The following is an 18083-nucleotide window of genomic DNA, read 5'->3' on the forward strand; positions in this document are numbered from 1 at the left end:
AGTTTATATGAATAAGTGTAGGAATAATTGATAAAATCCACTCAATTTAGTACAGGATAAACCATAAAATTGTGGTTTATCATGAGCCTGAGGGATGGACTAATTGTGCTTTATTGCATACTCTGGGTCATTTTTCTTTCATGCTATTTAGGTTATCTGCTTGATATATTTATAGCATGCTTGTTTGTGAGTGCCTTTTTGGGATAATTGAAGCACTAAGCTCGATATATTGAGATTGATCACCTTGATATCGGTTGCTTGGTGTGGACAGGACCCTGAATGGTGACTCACGGATGAGGTCAGAGATGTACTCGAAGAGAGAATGAGGGTAACCCGTCGACGGACAATCACGCTAAACTCATGGCGGTGATGACTAACTTTGCTAACACGATTCAAGTGAGCACTGCTATGACTACTCATGCTATGTGGCGGACAAGGCAATTAGCCTGAAACAAAAATGGAGAAGGTGTTGAAGATAGCTTAGGTGGTGATCCCAGAACTCTAGCTGCTTTTCTGAAAGTTGACCCACCTATTTTCAATGGATCGACAAATCCTGCTAAAGCAGACAACTGGTTCAAAGCTGTGGAGCAAGGTTTTGAAAACCAGACCGATCATCAAACCGCTTTAATCACTGGTTTACTGGTTCATTGGTCCAACCGGTCCAACCGGTGGTTCAACCAAAAAAACCGTTTTAGAATAAAATAATAAATAAAATATAAAGGACCAAAGACGAGGGTACTCTAATAACTCCTATTAGATGCAACAACATTCAACATTATCACATATTCTCACACACACATACAAAGCCTTAACTCAAAGAACAACCACAGCAAGTGACTTGGAAAGAAAATGTAAACATTGAAACAATCACAAGCATACAGAACATCTGAATATTATTATAGCAAACATAATAATAAAATAGCTCTTCTAATGCGTCTCCGAAAATATCCCAAATCAAGAAAACTACATAATTTAATCCACTTGATTCAAAAAGCTACATATATTAGAAAAATTAAGAATCAACTAAGAGAAAAAGAAAATAAAAGCCTGGTTGATTTGATTCAATTGCCTGAGATGAAGAATCAAACAGGGCTGAGAAGTTGAGAGTTTAGATGTTAAACCTCAATATTCAAATAACATGACTCCATTATTGTTATTATTACACCCTTCTAATGTCACAAACTCAATATATATTATAGTCCGTTGACACTTGTGTATTCACAACTTGGCCTCATCATTTTGATTCATACCTTAAGTAGAAGAAAAAGTCCCAATCAGCTTTTGTTACAATTTTATCCAGAGAGTTGGGGTTTGGTTCGGAGTTCATGCTAATGATAATGACGAGAGGGATGAATCTGTGAATTAGTAACATAGGCAGTGCAAATTTTTACAAAGTTCATCACAATGATTAACAACAACAAAAGCACTGAAGGAACACTCAGTAATATAGGCAGTGCAAATTTAACAAAGCTCATCACAATGATTAACAACAACAAAAAGCACTGAAAGAACAGTGAATCAGTAACATAGGCAGTGCAAATTTAAAATTTAAAAGATATCAATTTAAAATTTATCATCAAATACAATCAGTGAGCAAAGCCAATCAATCAAGCACTGACTGAGCATTCTGTTCTGATTCTGTGACTGGGAAGCAACAAATTCAGCAACAAGCAACAAATTTAACAAATCCTAGTAAAGTCTCGATTTACAGCAAAAAGGCAAATTTATTAATTACCAATTCAGTAACATGCAAAAATACAGGGAGAAGAAAAATCTGGAAAAGAGAGAACACTAAACCAAAATATTAACCAATAAACCAAAATATTAACCAATAATCACAAAACACTAAACCTTCACCCAGCAATTACAAACAAAGCTAGCAATTACAAACATTAGCACATTATAAAACATTCCAAAACACTAAACCTTCACCCAGCAAAACCAGCAACTACAAACAAAGCCATCAGTAAATTTGAACAAAACCATAATTAGAATTCAGAAAAATCAATGTCTAATCTTATTATTTGTAACCATATTCAAAAAAGACAGATACTCACAAATTTAGCATGATTTTGAAGTAGAACAAGGATGAGGGCAGATGAAATCAGTGGTAATATGATGGCAAGGCACGACAGAGGCAGCAACAGAGGTAGCAGCACTGGCAGCTGTCTTCACGCGCCTCCTCCCACAACCTCCACCCCCTTCTTTCCCCTTCACAGCGTGACGCGACGGCAGAGGAGAGTGGAGCATATGCGACGCGACGGCAAAGACGAGCTACGACGACGCTGAAATAGTAGGGACGACGGTTGGACCAGATTCGGCGGCGGCGGTGACACAACTTGAAGAGGAGAGTGATGGAGGCTAGGGTTTGAGCAGACGAAGACCAACGAGGCAGCAAATGATGGCGAGCTCGAGGAAGACGCACCGATTTCCGAATGAGGGAGAAGCGTGGACGATCGGACGAAAACACGGTGGTGCTTGAGAGCAACGAACGGCGGCGCTGAGCCCTGTGGCGGTGGGGGATCAAGGGTTGTGTGTTGGGGAGAAAGATTGAAGAATGGCTCAATGGGTAGATGCTAAGAAGACCTGGCCATTTCATTTTCTAACAGAATGAAAAATGGTGCCGTTTTTCAAAACCGACCAGGTCCCGGTTCGGTTTGACCGACTGGTTCTCGGCCGGTTCAGCGGTTTGAAAATGGTTTTGATTCTGGCGGTTTTTGATATTGAACTAAACCATAAAAGGCACCGGTTTGTGGTTAAACTGGTCAAACCGACTGGTCCGGTCCAATTTTCAAAACCTTGCTGTGGAGTCTGCACTATAAACTCAACATGTCCCGAATTATCAATTCATAGAATATGCGGCTTATCAACTAGTGGGAGAAGCTCAGTAATGGTGGCAAGGAGAGCGCCGACTGCTACACCAACATAATGTGGACAATACAGGGACGTTATTCCAAGCAGCTTTCTACAAGAAGTACTTTCATGAGTCAATAAGGGAGGCCAGAGAGTTGGAGCTCTTACAGCTGAAACAAGGATCCATGAATGTAGCTAAATACACCAGTAAATTCGAGGAACTCTGCAAGTTCTCGAGAATAGGTCACAGTGCCCCTGAGTCCTGTGAGGGTTGGAATGCAATAAATACCAAGTAGGGTTGAGGAAATATATCATGCGTGTTGTGGCTCCATTGGAGATTAGGGGATTCTCATAATTAGTGAACGAGGCAAGAGTTGTGGAGGATTGCATTAGGAAGACAAATTTAATGAGAGATACTCTCAGTGGTACCAGTAGCAGAGGTCGTGGAAAGTATTTTCCACCAAGGGGCCAGATCTTCTAAAGGGATGGACATGCCATTCAACATCCTCATGGTCAAAGAAACTTCCGAAGAATCAACAATGCCCGGTTTCACCAAGCGAAAGGAAATGGTTGATGCTATTCTTGTGGACTATTTGGACACATTGCTAAGGATTACTGTCGTGGGAAAAACCAGGATGCAAGTCAGAACTAACAGTGAGGTTGTGTATTCACTATGAATACCCTACGTGGGAGCCTGAGGAAAAAGGGTAGGTGTATAATTGGTTATAAAGCTTTAACTGCATTGTGTGAATTTAAAACACCGCATTACACCTAGCATGTGATGGAGAGAAAGGTTTTAGGATAGAGGTGTCATACTTAGTATCAAATTTAGGATCAAACTCACTTGTGCCGTGTAGAGTATTACTGCTAGAGCTGATAGAATTTAGGTACGTTTTTGGTTGACGTGGGAAAATAACCCAATTCTTAGAGATTAATGAGTCAGAGTAACGTTGCGGAAGTACGGTAATCTTAATAACGGTGTGAGGTTTCCTTGTGAACCAACCTATATTTTCCCTGTAAATTGCATTAGAGCTCTTTATATCGGAATCCCTCTTGGTGAATAAATTGAACCTAGCCCAATCCTATTCCTTATTTTCACATATCCTCGCGCAAACCTTGTACTCCTTGATGTAAGCATGAACGTGTACGGTTAGGTTGAACTGCTATTATTGAAAGGCTCGTAATCCTCTTAAAATCAGTACAGACATATTTTGATTCAATTTGCCTTATTTTTTCCACCAAAGATTCTTAATTTGGAATCCCTCTTTAAGGTGCACTCTAATTTAGGGGTCGCAACGGGGCAGGTAGGGGCGGGTTTTTGCTCTACCCGAGCGAGCTTGTAAATTTTCCCATTTCGCATATGCACGCACACACCCGCGTATGCGGGATGTTGGTGTGGTATTTTACAAACCACAAACTAACCGGCAAGTGCACCGGGTCGTACCAAGTAATACCTCAGGTGAGTGAGGATCGATCCCACGAGAATTGATGGATCAAGCAACAATGGTTAAATGACTTACTTAGTTAGGCAAGTATAAAAGAGTGTTGGATGTTCAAAGAGCATTAAACAATCGTGCAGAAACTAAAATAGTAAAGTAAATGGTTTGGAAATAAAATATAGAGAAAACAGTTAAGGTTTCAGAGTTATCTATTTTTCGAATTGACTTTTCTTATTAACTTTTTTAATCATGCAAGATTTAATTCATGGCAAACTATCTGTGACTAGACCCTAATTCCTTAGACCTTCCTAGTCTCCTCTAAAATTCATCAACTGCCAATTCCTTGGTCAATTAATTCCAATTAGAGGGTGATGATCAAATTCCAATTTATATGCCACAAGAATCCTAATTATCCAAAAATAAGGAAATTATATGTCACGTATCCCGTTAAATACAAACAATTAGAAATTCAGGATAATATATTTTCAAGTTGTTGTTCAAGTAAAGAGCTTTTCCAAGTTATACAAGAACTCAATTAGAACATGGGTCATACTTCTGTTCCACCCAAATTCATAAAATAAAAAATGAAAACAATTATTGAAATATAAATCAAAACATGAATTAAAATAGAGAAATAATAGTATCAATCCATACAATATATAAAGCTTCTAACCTTAACAGTGGAGGTTTAGTTGCTCATGGTTTAGAGAGAAAAAAAAAGGATTCAGGTAAAAGTGCCAGATTGCGGCATATAAAGTTGCTATCGAATTCCCTAATGGAATCCCTTTTTATAACTAATCCTAAATAATTTAATTTAAAAATCTATTTTCTAAAATTTAAGTAATATATTTTTCTAATTTAAAATCAAATTTGAATTTAAATAAGAATTAATTATAACAATCCGCAAGTCTTCAATTGATGGATGGGGACCACTTGGTTCCTTCACTCTGCAGCCTCTGATCTGTGCTTTCTGGGTTGAAAACTGGGTCAAAAACATCCTAAAAATCGCCCCCAGCGTTTTCTGCACGTGGCGCATGTCACGCATACGCGTCGATAGTCTTTTTCGCGTGTCACGCGCACGCGTCGCCGTGCAAATCTTCAAATCATGCGTACGCGTCATCCACGCGCATGCGTCGCCATGAAAAGTTCCAAATCACGCGTACGCATCAAGCACACGCACGCATTGCTCCTCCCTGGTTTTCTCCTTTAATTCTTGTGCTGTAGAAACTCCATCAAATCCAGTTGAATGCTACCTGAAATAAATAGAAATACACAAGACTCAAAGTAGCATCCATAGTGGCTAAAAGATAATTAATTCTTGATTAAACTCAACAATTTAAGTACAAATTCACTAGGAAAAGATAAGCAAGATACTCACGCATCAGTATTACCTAAACTCGACCCACCCCGCCCCTCCCAAAAACCTGTCCCGATGTGGGGTGGGTACCCACGAATTTGGGTGGTGTTGCCATCCCTACTCTAATTCTCTTTCTGGTACATTTCTTATTTTCTACAACCTTGTCTGATTACAACATAATGTATCATTTCAATTTCTTACGGATACCATTAAAAATTATTTGCTCTCTTTTGAGTTTGATATCCCTTCAGATAACTTGAGCTCATTTCGACATCTCATGTAATCTCTAGATGCAACCATTGAGCTCTCTTTTGACTTTGGTTTTTATGTGTAGATTATAGGGTGGTTTATATAATATTTGGTACTTAGTGAATTATAGAGTGCAGAGATAAGTAGAGAAGGAGAAAAATAAGTGAGAATAAATTTAGGCTTGAATTTTTGGCTGAATTCAACATTTGATTTAGTTATGATAAGTAGGAATTTATTAGTTGATTAGCATGACTAAAGGAGGTTGAATTGTATACATTGGTAGAATTATAAATGAATTGGATAATTAGATGCGGAATAAACGGTATGGTGGTATTGTGGACCTTGGGAATTTGCAAATGAGTAAAGAAAATAGAGAATAGAATATTTTAAGTTTTAGAATGATTAAGTGTATTATGAGTACGATTGAGTGGATGGTGTTGAAATTGTGGTTGGTATAAGAACTGTTGTTAGGCTTTGGAAGTTTTAAATGGTTGAAAATTGATGGATATTGTACTTAGAGCTATGAAAAATTTTTTAAGATTAGAATTGGTATAGTTGTTAATAGAAGTAGTAGAATGGTGACTGAAAATATTTTAGACTTGAATGCTGGAAGAGTTTAGTAGGCTATTGGCTGTAAGATTAGAATAAATTGGGATAGGTTGTGGAGATGAAGGTAGGTGAATAAATTAGAATTTGGGTGATAAGTGAGTGCAATTGTCGAGTTTGGAAAATAAAGATTGAGATAATAGATCATGGTGACTTTGGGTTTAGATTGAAATAGGGAATGGTTTATTTGAGAGACGAATTTGGAACATATTGAGTTGAAATGCTGATGTAGCATTGAAGTTGAATTGAGAGAAGTTAAGAGTGAGCAGAATGAGAATAGCGTAGACTTGAATTCGAATAAAATATGGCGTTAGAAATAAGAATGAAGGATGTAAATAGGGATTTGAGCTGACATGGAGAAATGAGAAAGATGAATTGTGAGAGGTAGGTTTAAGTTGAGGGAAAATTTAAGAATGGCAATGTAAGAACTGCGATTAATTAGCCGCTTAATTAAATTAAATTAATGGTCTCAAAATAGGTTCCAAAAATTTAGAATATTAATTAGAAAATATAAACATGATAATTGGACCCAGTAGATTTTTCTGAGTTGGAAAATGTCATTTTCTTCAGAAAATTGCGTAAAAATTCGTCGGTAAATTTACCGACGGTACCAGCTTAAATCTATCCAGTACTATGCGAGAATAATAAAAACAGTAGAAAATTTTAGAAAATAAATTAAAGTTAAAAACCGAGTGCTAATTTTAAAAGTTTAGCCCAAAATTGGGCCAAACGAACAAAAACGCTAAGGGATTGGACCGGACCTAAGTAGGGTCCAAGCCCAATATATATAACACTTATTAATTAATCCTTTCAGCCACAAACACACACACACATAAGAGTTTGAGCAGCTGCGTGAATTGAGAGGAGAAGAGAGAAGTGTTACTATTCACATATAACTTCCGGTGGCCATAACTCGAGCTATGGTGCTCCGATTCGCGTGCCGTCAGCGGCTACACAAAACTCTTGTCTAGCCCGTTACTCTCATCTAAATCTTCTAGATAAGATTTTGATATTTCTATCCCTTCCTGCAGCCCTAAGAATTTCAAATTTGTGGGTTTTGGTTTTGAATAGATTTTGTGTTTTTAATTGTTTAGGTATTACTTAAGGTTAGGCAATCGGTGGTTTGTGCTCCAAACACCATCATAAAAGATAAGAAAACTTTTTACCTTGTGAAATTGTGATTATGATGAACCCTAAGTTGAATGGTTTTAAATTATGTGTATATATGGCTTGAAGTTGTGATTGTTGGCATTTATTTGGAGCTTTGGATTGATTGTTGGTGATTGGAACTTAAGTTGGACTCAATTTTTGGATTTTGGGTATATTGGAAATTGGCTAAGGTATTGTTTCAGTTTTTTCTATGTAATATATAATATTTCTGGATACTTAGGCTAGTGACCCATAGGATAGGTTGGATTGAATTGGTTGTTGAACTTGGTTGACTGATGATCTATGATGAATTGATGACTTGATGATTTGGATGAATAACGTTGTTGAGATTAATGAATAGTGTTGAATATTTATATTGTGAATGATTAAGGTTGATTACTATGATTGATAACTAAGGAATGATGATGTATGATTGTGTTGGTTGAGAAATGATTCTAGAACGATATATTTGATGATTGGGGTTGAGAAGTGTATAATTTGAGTGAAAAATTTTGTAAGAGTGATGAATTGTGACACAAAGGGTAGAAATTGATGTGAATTGGAGTTTGGTTTGGTTTTGAATTGGTTTTGGTTGTGGATTTTGGAAGGTTGAGGACCTTGTTGTTTTTGGTAAAAACTAATTTTTGGTGAACTTTGACAGAGCATAACTCGAGCCTCAAAGCTTGAAATTGAATGAATCTTTTAAATTAAAGATGAATTTGAGAGCTTTAAATTGATATAAAGTTTGTGAAAAATAGATTTTTGTAGAGAAAGTTATGACTGTTCAAAGATTGGTGCCAAAAACTGAATTCTACAACATTTAAAATTTTTCTAAGTTTTGTACTGGCTGCATACACGACCAACCCATTCAGGTTGGGGAACTCACGTACGCAAACTTCAACACGCGATGCAAGGAACCTATTCGGATTGAGATACTCACGTACGCGAGCAGGTGATTGCATACGCGACCACCCCTTTTTCAACATCCTGCGTACGCGAGGCAGGGGCCTGCGTACGCGAGACCCGTGTTTTGCTGAAAATGATTTTTTATGTTTTTAAAAAAGGGTTCTCTCAACTTTCTAAACTTTTCTAAGATGCAGTTTAAGGATAATGTTTATGGTTAGGTCTAAGGATTGAGGGAGGATAATTAAGGACTTAAATAAGTGAATTTTACATGAATTTTGAAAACGGAGACTTAGGTTCTGGAGTACTAGGGACGAAATGGGTTGAGTAAGATGGCAAAGCATTGTATTGATGATTGATGATACGAATTGTGAAAGTGGTGAACTACTGAGAACCAAAACTAAATGATTTTTGAAAACCACTGATGTAACACTTTTAAAGTTGAGATTATTGTGACGCTATACGCCTGGTAGGGACGACGGCGTAAGGGCGGTGGTTAGTCTCGCTTACGTTGAGATGTGAGGTCTGTGGCAAGAGTATTCCGCTCGCAACTTTTTGAAATTACTATAGTGTGCCGACACTGACATCGTGGACCGTGATCCGGGCACAATATCTCGGGGGTTTCCAATATAAGATCGAAAGGCGGCATCTCCATGGAGATGTGTCGGGTTGGCAGTTGAACCGATAATGTGATATCACAGCTAAATAGTACAGACATTCATCATGTGCATATTCTATCTGTTTGTTTGCTTTTTCGACTTGTATTCTTTGCCTAAGTGTTTAACAGGCCTAAATGCTTATTGAATTAATTGCTATACATGCTTATACTTATGCTTTACTTGTATTATTATTATTATATGTGTATTCTACTGGAATTGAGGAGGTTCAGAAGGCAGTGGCAATGGGATCGCATGGCGGTTAAGTTGGCCAAGGCTATGGGACAGCGGAGAATTATTAGATTCGAAATCCACTAAGTTAGATTACCCTTATCTTTATGGTTTTAAATTATGCTTTTAAGTTTACTTATGTTTTAAGCTTGAATCGTGTGATGGATATGAAACTTTAGGATTTCCTCTGGCATCCAAGAGTCTTATATCTTACATCACTGGGCACTGTTACCATACTGAGAACCTCTGGTTCTCATCCCATACTCTGTTGTTATTTTTCAGATGCAAGTCGCAACCCACCTCGGTGAGTTACTTTGATGGTGACAGAGCAGAGGATGCTTGCTATGTTTTGAAGTTTTTATTTATTTATTTATTTTGATTAAATCTATCACTTTTTATTTATTTTGCCTAGAGGCTTACCTTGAGAGGAAGTTTGTATAAGCTGTTTTACTCTCTAAATTCTATATGTCTGTATATAACTAGCCGGCTTAAACTCCACGAGCGGCCGCTAGATTCTTATGACTATTATACTTTGATATACCTATATATATGTCTTGATATCTGTACGTATATCTTGTACCTCGATTAGTGTAGCTTCGTGTGAACGTTTTGCGCTTTGAAACTCTGTTTTTGAGCTTTTCTTTATCGGGCTTTTAGAATTATTATCTTTTTCTATATATATACATGTATAAGCTTTAGAATTATCGTAACCTTTGACTAACCTTTACTTTACGATGCGAGGTAAGGTTTAAAGTAGTTAGAGTGTTACAAAACACATTTCAAAATTATCTAAACATCTTAAATAAAAAAATATTACGTACATATCCCATGCATATTTTTATATAAAATTCGAATTAGTCATTTAATTACTAAATCGAATTGACAAGATTTAAATTAATAAAAATTGGGATAAATCTACATTACTTGACTCGATTTACCAACGAATGTAGTTCGATACTAGTAAATCAAAAAGTGTAAATTCGATTTATACGCAATAGCATAAAGTTCATAAATTGAATCCACTAGGTTCGATTTATTGTAGTTTTATGTATATAAAAAAATTTTCATATCAAATTCAATACAATACTCTTCCATTCATTTTTGATAGCTCATAAATTTAAAAATTAAAAAAATAATATTATCCAATAATTTGAGATTTTTCCAAAATAATTACAAAGTTTTAACCTTAAACAGAAGAATATTGTATAGAATTTAAATTGTGATTGTTTTGTATTGATTTTTATATAAAATACTCATATCATTGTATAAAAAATTTTTCATATCAAATTCCATACAAAATTCTTCCGTCCATTTTTAGAACTTTGTAATTATTTTGAAAAAGTCTCATAAATTTTTGGATAATATTATTTTTTTATTTTTTAAATTATTAATTATGTAGAAGAGTATTATTGTATTCGGAATTTGAATAAATATATTTTTTAATAATTTTTTTAATGAATTTATTTAAATTAGACCACAAATCTTTCTCCTAAAATATATATAATTTTTTTTTTCAAAATATTTATGAACTATCAAAAATGGACGGAAGAGTATAGTATGAAATTTGATATGAACAAATTTTTATATACGTAAAACCACACTAAATAGAATTATCTACTTTATGCCCTTGTTTATAAATCGAATTTACACCATTCGATTCGATTTACTAGTATCGAACTACATTTGTTAATAAATTGACTCAAGTAATGTCGATTTATCCCAATTCCTACTAATTCGAATCTTCTCAATTCGTTTTAGTACTTAAATAGCTAATTTGAATTTTATCAATTTGATTTATATAGAAATATGCAAGAGAACATGCGCATAACATTTTTAATTTGGGACTTTCATGTAAGTTTGAGCCGTGTTTAGTTTATACATGCGTTTTACCTTTGAAATTAATACATTTTAAATAAAATAAATTATGAATTTGAATAACCGTTTTTATGAACACCATAACGCCTAATTCCACAATCCCTATTTATTAGCATTACAAGCTCGATCGGGAAGCATCTTATAAAAAATTTCAAGTTTAAATTAATTGTTGTGCATTTCAGAGTGGTATATAACCCTTCACTTTCCTTCAATACATACTCTTAAGATTGTGTTCTTTGCATTTACTAGAAATTTTCTCAACAAATAAAGTTATAATTCTTCTTTGTTGAATGTAACGCAAGTCATCTCACTGTTTACTTCTATTTTTTAAAAAGCGGTTGATTGTAAGCCAACTTATTTTAACTAATAATAATGTAGCATGTAACAAAGAGTAACTTAGCCTTTAATATTGAGAGAATTAGATAGAACTCACCTTAAAAAATATCATATTGGTAATAAAATTTTTGACCAATGACTACCGCTGACGAAAAACATAGAAAGGATGAGCGGACGGGTCAAATTGACGGCACCGCACAAGGAAACCCACGTACCACCGGTTTTGGCAGACTGTTGAGGAACGAGAGTAGCAGCTGGATCGGGGGTTTCTCCTACAAGATAGGCACTGAAAGGCATTTGGGGCAGAGACATGGGGAGTGAAAAAAGGCATGGAGCTAGCTTGGACTATGGGATGTAGAAAAGTAGTGGTAGAGATTGATGCAGCAGCAGCAGTGGTGCACCTTTTGAATGGAGGCAAGAACCTGGTCATCCATCCAAATGCTAATGTTAGAGAAATCAATGAGAGGAGGAAATAAGATTCAAGCATATTTTGTACAGAACTATAAGAAAGGTAATAGATGTGCTTATTACCTAACAAATGAGTTAAAGATAGATATGACTTTGTTTTTTGGGATTTACCTCCTCCTGAGTTAGCTAGAAATCTGAGTAAATATCAGAGGGATTACATTATCCCGCTTAGTTTGTAATTAAGTTTTCTTTTTTATGGGTTTATGCCCCCTTTTTTAACCAAAAAACAAACATGTAAGCAACTAAATTCCAATACGGTTGCAGGCTTGCAGAGCCGCTGGAAAGACACACATGTAAGGACAAGTAGCCTCTGTTTGTCTTCTTCATTCCTTCATTTCTCAGTCATTCCAATTCTGACGGAAAAGAGAAAAGAGAGCAGAGGCTGAGGCACAGAATAATAGCAGTCTTCACCACCCACCATCAACCACAATGAAAGGCCGCAATTATCCCTCCACGGCTCCACCAGAAGAAAGATGGCCAGAAGAGCCATTCGAATAAGTTGTATCACTGATACCGAATGGCTTTTGTATCGGTCGAATAGATGGTTTATATGATTGTATGATTGATACTGGATCAAACCAATTCCAGCAATTCGTTTGTATTCATGGCCATTTCCGATTTTTGTCTTAATTGTGGATAGTTAGGATGAGGAATTGATTCAATTCGGGAAATACTAACAACTATGATTGGCATAATTAATTTTTAACTTCAGGCCGAGCTAAAGCATCCAGTACATACAACGCAACTACTTACTCAGAAAAACATACAGAATGTGCTTTCACATGAAACAGGAAGCACCAAAACAATAATATTCAAATGTTACTGCAGCTTGCACTAGGTCTGTAGAGGTCAATATATTATATTAGTTCTACATCTTAGTTACCTTGAAAAAACACTAACTACTCACATTGGATGTTTAACGAGAAGAGTTTTCCTACTATTCTCCCTTCTTGTTCACGAATCAGTTGCATCTTTAAGACGTGCAATAAGCTCCTCCTACAGATTTTAAATCACGTATTAGTAAAGGCAAATATAGGTATATATATATAGAAGTCAGTACTTTTTCAATAGTCAATCTTAGTGCTTGTTTGGACACTATTAAATTAATAAAAATAGATATTTTTTAATGAAAAAATATCTTCTTATTTTTTAGTGTGACTGACAAATTTCTAATAGTAAAAAAAAGCACTAGAAAAAAAAAACATCTTTTTTAAAAAACTATAACTTGCATATTTTTTTTAAAGATTTTTTTCCTTAAAAAAAAGATGGTTTTCACATAATAAATGAATAAAAAAGTCATTTTTTATCTTATTTTACCCGAACATAATTGATAGATAAAAAAAATCTTTTTACATGAGATATCCAAACATAAAATCACTTTTACTTTTATAAAAAATCTTTTAAAAAAAGATCATTAAAAAAAAGATTTTTTTTTGAAAATAGCGTCCAAACAAGCCCTTAGACTTATACCATTTGATATTTATATCAAAATTTTATGAATAATTGAAACAAATGGAACCATTATGCGATTATGATTTGATATATATGGACCATCAGTAAAACATAACATATAGGAAACAGTCATATGGACATCCTTATGCATGCATGCAGGTGCCATCTCAGTGCAACTTATGTACCGGTTTTTAAAAAACTGCAGAAATACTTGCCTTCTTTCCTTTGGTTGAAAGACCTTTAGATTTCAAAAGATTACGAAGCCTCTCTACAGTCAACCTGTGGAAATCCTTATTGAATGTTTGACTGGTTGATCCCTCTGAATGTTTAAAACCATAAGAAACAAAAGTCATTGAGATATATAGAGAATCCATATGCTAAAACCTCTGTTCAGCAATCTTACTAAGGATCATGGTAAACTAATTTATAGTAATTGTCAGACCTATGACCTTAAATCTTTGCCAATCACAAATACCTGAGGTAAACTCAAGAGGCAGCCTGAATTAGAGGTGCAAGCACAGGTAAAGAGAACTTCCAGTCACATAAATTAAGCATAACTAAAACATAAGCCTGAGGTGCATGTCTCGATACGTATCAGACTGTATGATAAGAGATGTGACCAATCCCACACCCAACAAACGGTATACATATATGATATAAAATGCATAAGGATGTAGGTAATTGAATCCAATGTTTATATACATCCCACTCAGGATCCAATGCAAAATGCCTTACAAAGGCCATACCCACCTTGTAGAGAGTTTATTTGATTATTTGCTCTCTTAGCTGAAGCTCTGCCATCCAAACCCTTGTCACTAGCCCTGATAAAAGAGTTTAATGAGGCCGGGTTCAATAACACAACGAGATTGAAATACTTAAATACAGACATTAATTGAACGCAAAATAGGCACCATTAGTTATTCACAAGAGGCAAGTGAAGAGAAAGGAAAAACTTATCCATATCTCTTCATCAAAAGACACATAGTGGCAGAAAATTTGCAGGCAAGTTGGTGAATTGAGGTTATTTACCATCCCATGGGGGGAATAATACCTCTTTCTAGATCCCTCGGTTCCATCCTTTGAGCTGGAATCACATTTTTGTTTCTTGAGGCCTAGGGTGAGTGCTCTAATAAGTATGTTTTGTTGGTTTGTCTTAATATGCTGGCCCTCTGGATCAACAAGAGAGTTAGAAAACCTCTGCTTCATGATGATTATCAAATGAAGAAAATACTAAAGATATGACAAAAATCTATGACATGAACCACTTACTACGTAAAAATATACATCATGACCAAGTCACCAAGAAGGTGTCGAAAGCTTCTTAATATATGGTTTCATAAATTCAATAAAGAACTCAAGAAATAAAATTTGATAACAAGAACCATTTAGAAACTAAGATGGTAAGGTCCTTTCATGCTCAATAAAGGCGATGGTCAGCACTTTTAAGCAGCACTTATGCAATGTACAAACACTAAACACCCTAAACTCAACAAATTAAGGCAACAATAAATATGCTAAATACCAATCCAACTTGACAAAGTACATAACATAAAAGCTTATAAACTCATAAAGAATCTTTCATTGGCAAATACGAGTACCATTTGAATATGATAAAGTATAATGTTTGTGGATGATAGGGAGCCAATCTTAACCCTGGCGATGAGAAGGAAATAATTTATAACGAAACAATCTATGGCTACATAGTATACCTCCCTAAATTAATAACGGTTTATTATGATAGCTAAACAATCAATTCTAGATAAGAGAAATTTTCTGGTTTCTATAAGAAGAAAATGGTAAAAGTTCATTTGTTTCATTGCTAGAGTCTTTGCTTGAGAGCGAAGTGAAATATCATTATTGGAGCAATCAAACTATACTGAGTTGTAGCAACCTGTTTAATACTATAAGATAAAGAATGAGAAGACCTGGTGGCATTGTTTCATGATCGCATACGTACACCCGCATCCCACCCTGCACAATCAGGATGTCAAATCAAATTTGAATATAATGTCTTGCAAATAACATCATGCAGAGTTCTGAAAAACTGGAAGGAAAATCATTTTCAATGACAAGAAGTATCATTATGATGTAGGACATTGGTAGCTTTACATAAAAAGCATGTGCGTCAAAGAAAGCACGGCAGAAAATCACTTGATATTTATTTCAGAAGAAAGAATGCTTACGCAGTAGAACCCAGCAGGATAGAGGAAATGTGATTAATGATGAAAATAGAGCTCCTGTATTATCTTAATTCAGCATGAATTTAAACAAATAATTTCAAGATTTCAAACACGTAATAAGCATCCATTACAGGTATAACATTAACAAGATTAGGTTCAATTTTAAAAAAGAATCCCTTGTAAAAGAAGCCTAATGTGCAGTGCTTTTAGTTTCTCCCAAATGCTCCTAATATTCTGTTCCACTAGAAATGCAAAAGCAATTCTAAGATCTTCATAAACAAAAACAAAGGCAGAAGAAGAAAATATACGAATTAATCACAACACATGATTAATACCAAGTGAAAGAGCCTCCAATGTTGCGTATTAAACTACTTATTACAAAGTTGGGAATCGTTAGTGACACGAGTTCAATTATTAGAAAAGTCATGCTATTTAGTACAACAGTTCGAAGCCATAAAATTCCTCACTTTTTTCATCTAAGTTTTGATGTTTTAGCTCAACTCCAAACTCCATACATCACATCAACCATCAATGTACTAAGTAATCAACCATTTTTCACAGCAATATTCTAACATTTCTTAAGCAAATGTCAATGCTTCAACCAAAACCACAAAACCTAACAGTAACAATAAACAAGAAACCACATTGTAATTCAAATTCACAAAATCAATACAAAAGAACACCACATATCAAAGCATCCAACAGAAATTCAAATTCGCTAATCATGCATGAAAAAGAAGAAAAAGAAAGAAAGAAAAAAAAAGTTGGAAGTAAGAGTGATTTACCGGATTGGAAGACACAACGGTGGAAGAGAAGAGGCCTCGAGAGGGAAGATCGGAGAGAAATGAAGAAGCACCAGATGAGCGATTCGTATCCATAACCATCGAATTGAACACGAGAACGAAACCAACACAACAAAGAAGAAGAAGAAAACCCTCGGAATCAAATTGAAGCGACAGCTTCAGTTCAGAACTACCGCGAAGAATAAGTTTGTGGTGTTGATACACCGAAATAGACCTTAGTTGGACTCTCCCTTTGACCACCACGGAAATTAATTAGATTTATTTACCTTATACACTTCCTCGCGAGAAAACGTAATTGGGTATTCTTGTGTTTTTTTATTATTAACCGCGTGTTAATTTTGGCAACGTAATTTTCCCGGCAATTTTTTTTTTAAGCCGGGAAATTATTTTTAAAGAGCAAATTTTTTAATTTTGGTTTTTTGAGTATGTCTACTATTCGGATGACTAAAAAAATTAGAAGAAAAATAAAAAGAGAAATCACGGATAAGTATATTTTGGAGAGAACGTTTTCTACGATATGTTAATAAATAATAAAAAATTAATGAGTTAATAGTCAAAATTGTTTCTGAAAGATACCTCGATCTCAATTTCCGTTTCGAAAGATAAAATTAATCAAAAATGTCCCCAAAAGTTACCAACTTTGATCAAGCTCGTCCTTCCGTTATCTCAGTTGATGAGGTGTGCAACGTTTGCTGAGCTGGAATGTTAAGTTCTAGCATGTTACACTCCAGTATGGCTAACCCTAATGCTAAGCAGATATGTTTGTTTATTTAGCTCAAATTAGTCCTAATGTTACAACCCTAACCTAACCCCAATTTGAAGTATAAATGTGTGTGATTCTCGTAGTAGATGATCCTCTATGTTTGTCCAGTCGCTGTTATGATGACATTAAAAGCATACAGGTCCTTTCACTACTAGCATCCTCTTCATCTTCCTTATCTATGCTCAGAACCTTCCCATCAGAAGTTGCATCATCCTCGTCCTCATCAACAGAAATTGCATCACATTTAAGTGACGTTGATCTTCCTTTTTGATTGGCAGAAAGAATAAATGTGTTTGGGTTCTTTCTGGATCCAACTGATCGGGCAGACACATGCCCTATTTCAAGACTACTGCTAGATGAACACTTTTTAGTTGTTATTTGAAGTGAAGTTTTACTAGATTTACAATCACTTAAGACAATTTCAATAAAGCCCAATAGAAACTTCAACCTTGGAATCAAACTTTCATTGCCTACTAGTTTATCCATCAACACAACAGTCCTCTTCAAAAGCTATTTCATTAATGACTCTCCTCTTAAAATCTGAACAATGAAACTAAAATATGAGTTTCCTGTAAGTATATCAAATTGCAAAAAAGCAGTATCAAGTGACAGCAGCATAGAATTAAAAATATGATGTTGCAACTCTTTGGGCCGAATAAAATTTATTGTTGATTCCTGTAGAGAAATGGAGGTCTCCTTTGCACAAACGCCAGTATCTAATTTTATTATGCTTCATAAGAGCCTCTTCTCCAACTACTTAGAC

At 35.2% G+C, this 18083-nt stretch overlaps 1 protein-coding gene across 2 annotated transcripts; it reads right to left on the minus strand.

Moving 5' to 3' along the window:
- Nucleotides 1-11702: 11702 nt before the first annotated feature.
- Nucleotides 11703-16807, minus strand: LOC107489751 (uncharacterized). Of its 2 annotated transcripts, XM_016110519.3 has the most exons (7): nucleotides 16540-16807; nucleotides 15500-15545; nucleotides 14626-14743; nucleotides 14325-14395; nucleotides 13790-13893; nucleotides 13030-13118; nucleotides 11703-12076 (listed from the first exon to the last, which is right to left on the minus strand). In XM_016110519.3, the coding sequence occupies exons 1-6, from the start codon at nucleotides 16636-16638 to the stop codon at nucleotides 13077-13079; spliced, it is 480 nt and encodes a 159-aa protein (XP_015966005.1). In that variant the 5' UTR covers nucleotides 16639-16807; the 3' UTR covers nucleotides 11703-12076; nucleotides 13030-13076. The 2 variants fall into 2 exon arrangements, with proteins under 2 accessions (XP_015966005.1, XP_015966000.1); XM_016110514.3 differs by lacking the exon at nucleotides 11703-12076 and having other exon boundaries at nucleotides 12792-13118; nucleotides 16540-16806.
- Nucleotides 16808-18083: the final 1276 nt, after the last annotated feature.

The sequence above is a fragment of the Arachis duranensis genome, chromosome 1, assembly GCF_000817695.3.
Source record: "Arachis duranensis cultivar V14167 chromosome 1, aradu.V14167.gnm2.J7QH, whole genome shotgun sequence".
Classification (NCBI taxonomy): domain Eukaryota; kingdom Viridiplantae; phylum Streptophyta; class Magnoliopsida; order Fabales; family Fabaceae; genus Arachis; species Arachis duranensis.

Excerpts from the sequence above, each read along its gene's own strand:
- LOC107489751 (XM_016110519.3), bottom strand. The coding sequence starts at position 16,638 with ATGGTTATGGATACGAATCGCTCATCTGGTGCTTCTTCATTTCTCTCC. Across the intron at positions 13,894-14,324 it reads TCAAATAAACTCTCTACAAG|AGGGATCAACCAGTCAAACA; the intron begins GTGGGTATGGCC and ends TTAAACATTCAG. Across the intron at positions 13,119-13,789 it reads TTTCAACCAAAGGAAAGAAG|GAGGAGCTTATTGCACGTCT; the intron begins GCAAGTATTTCT and ends TAAAATCTGTAG.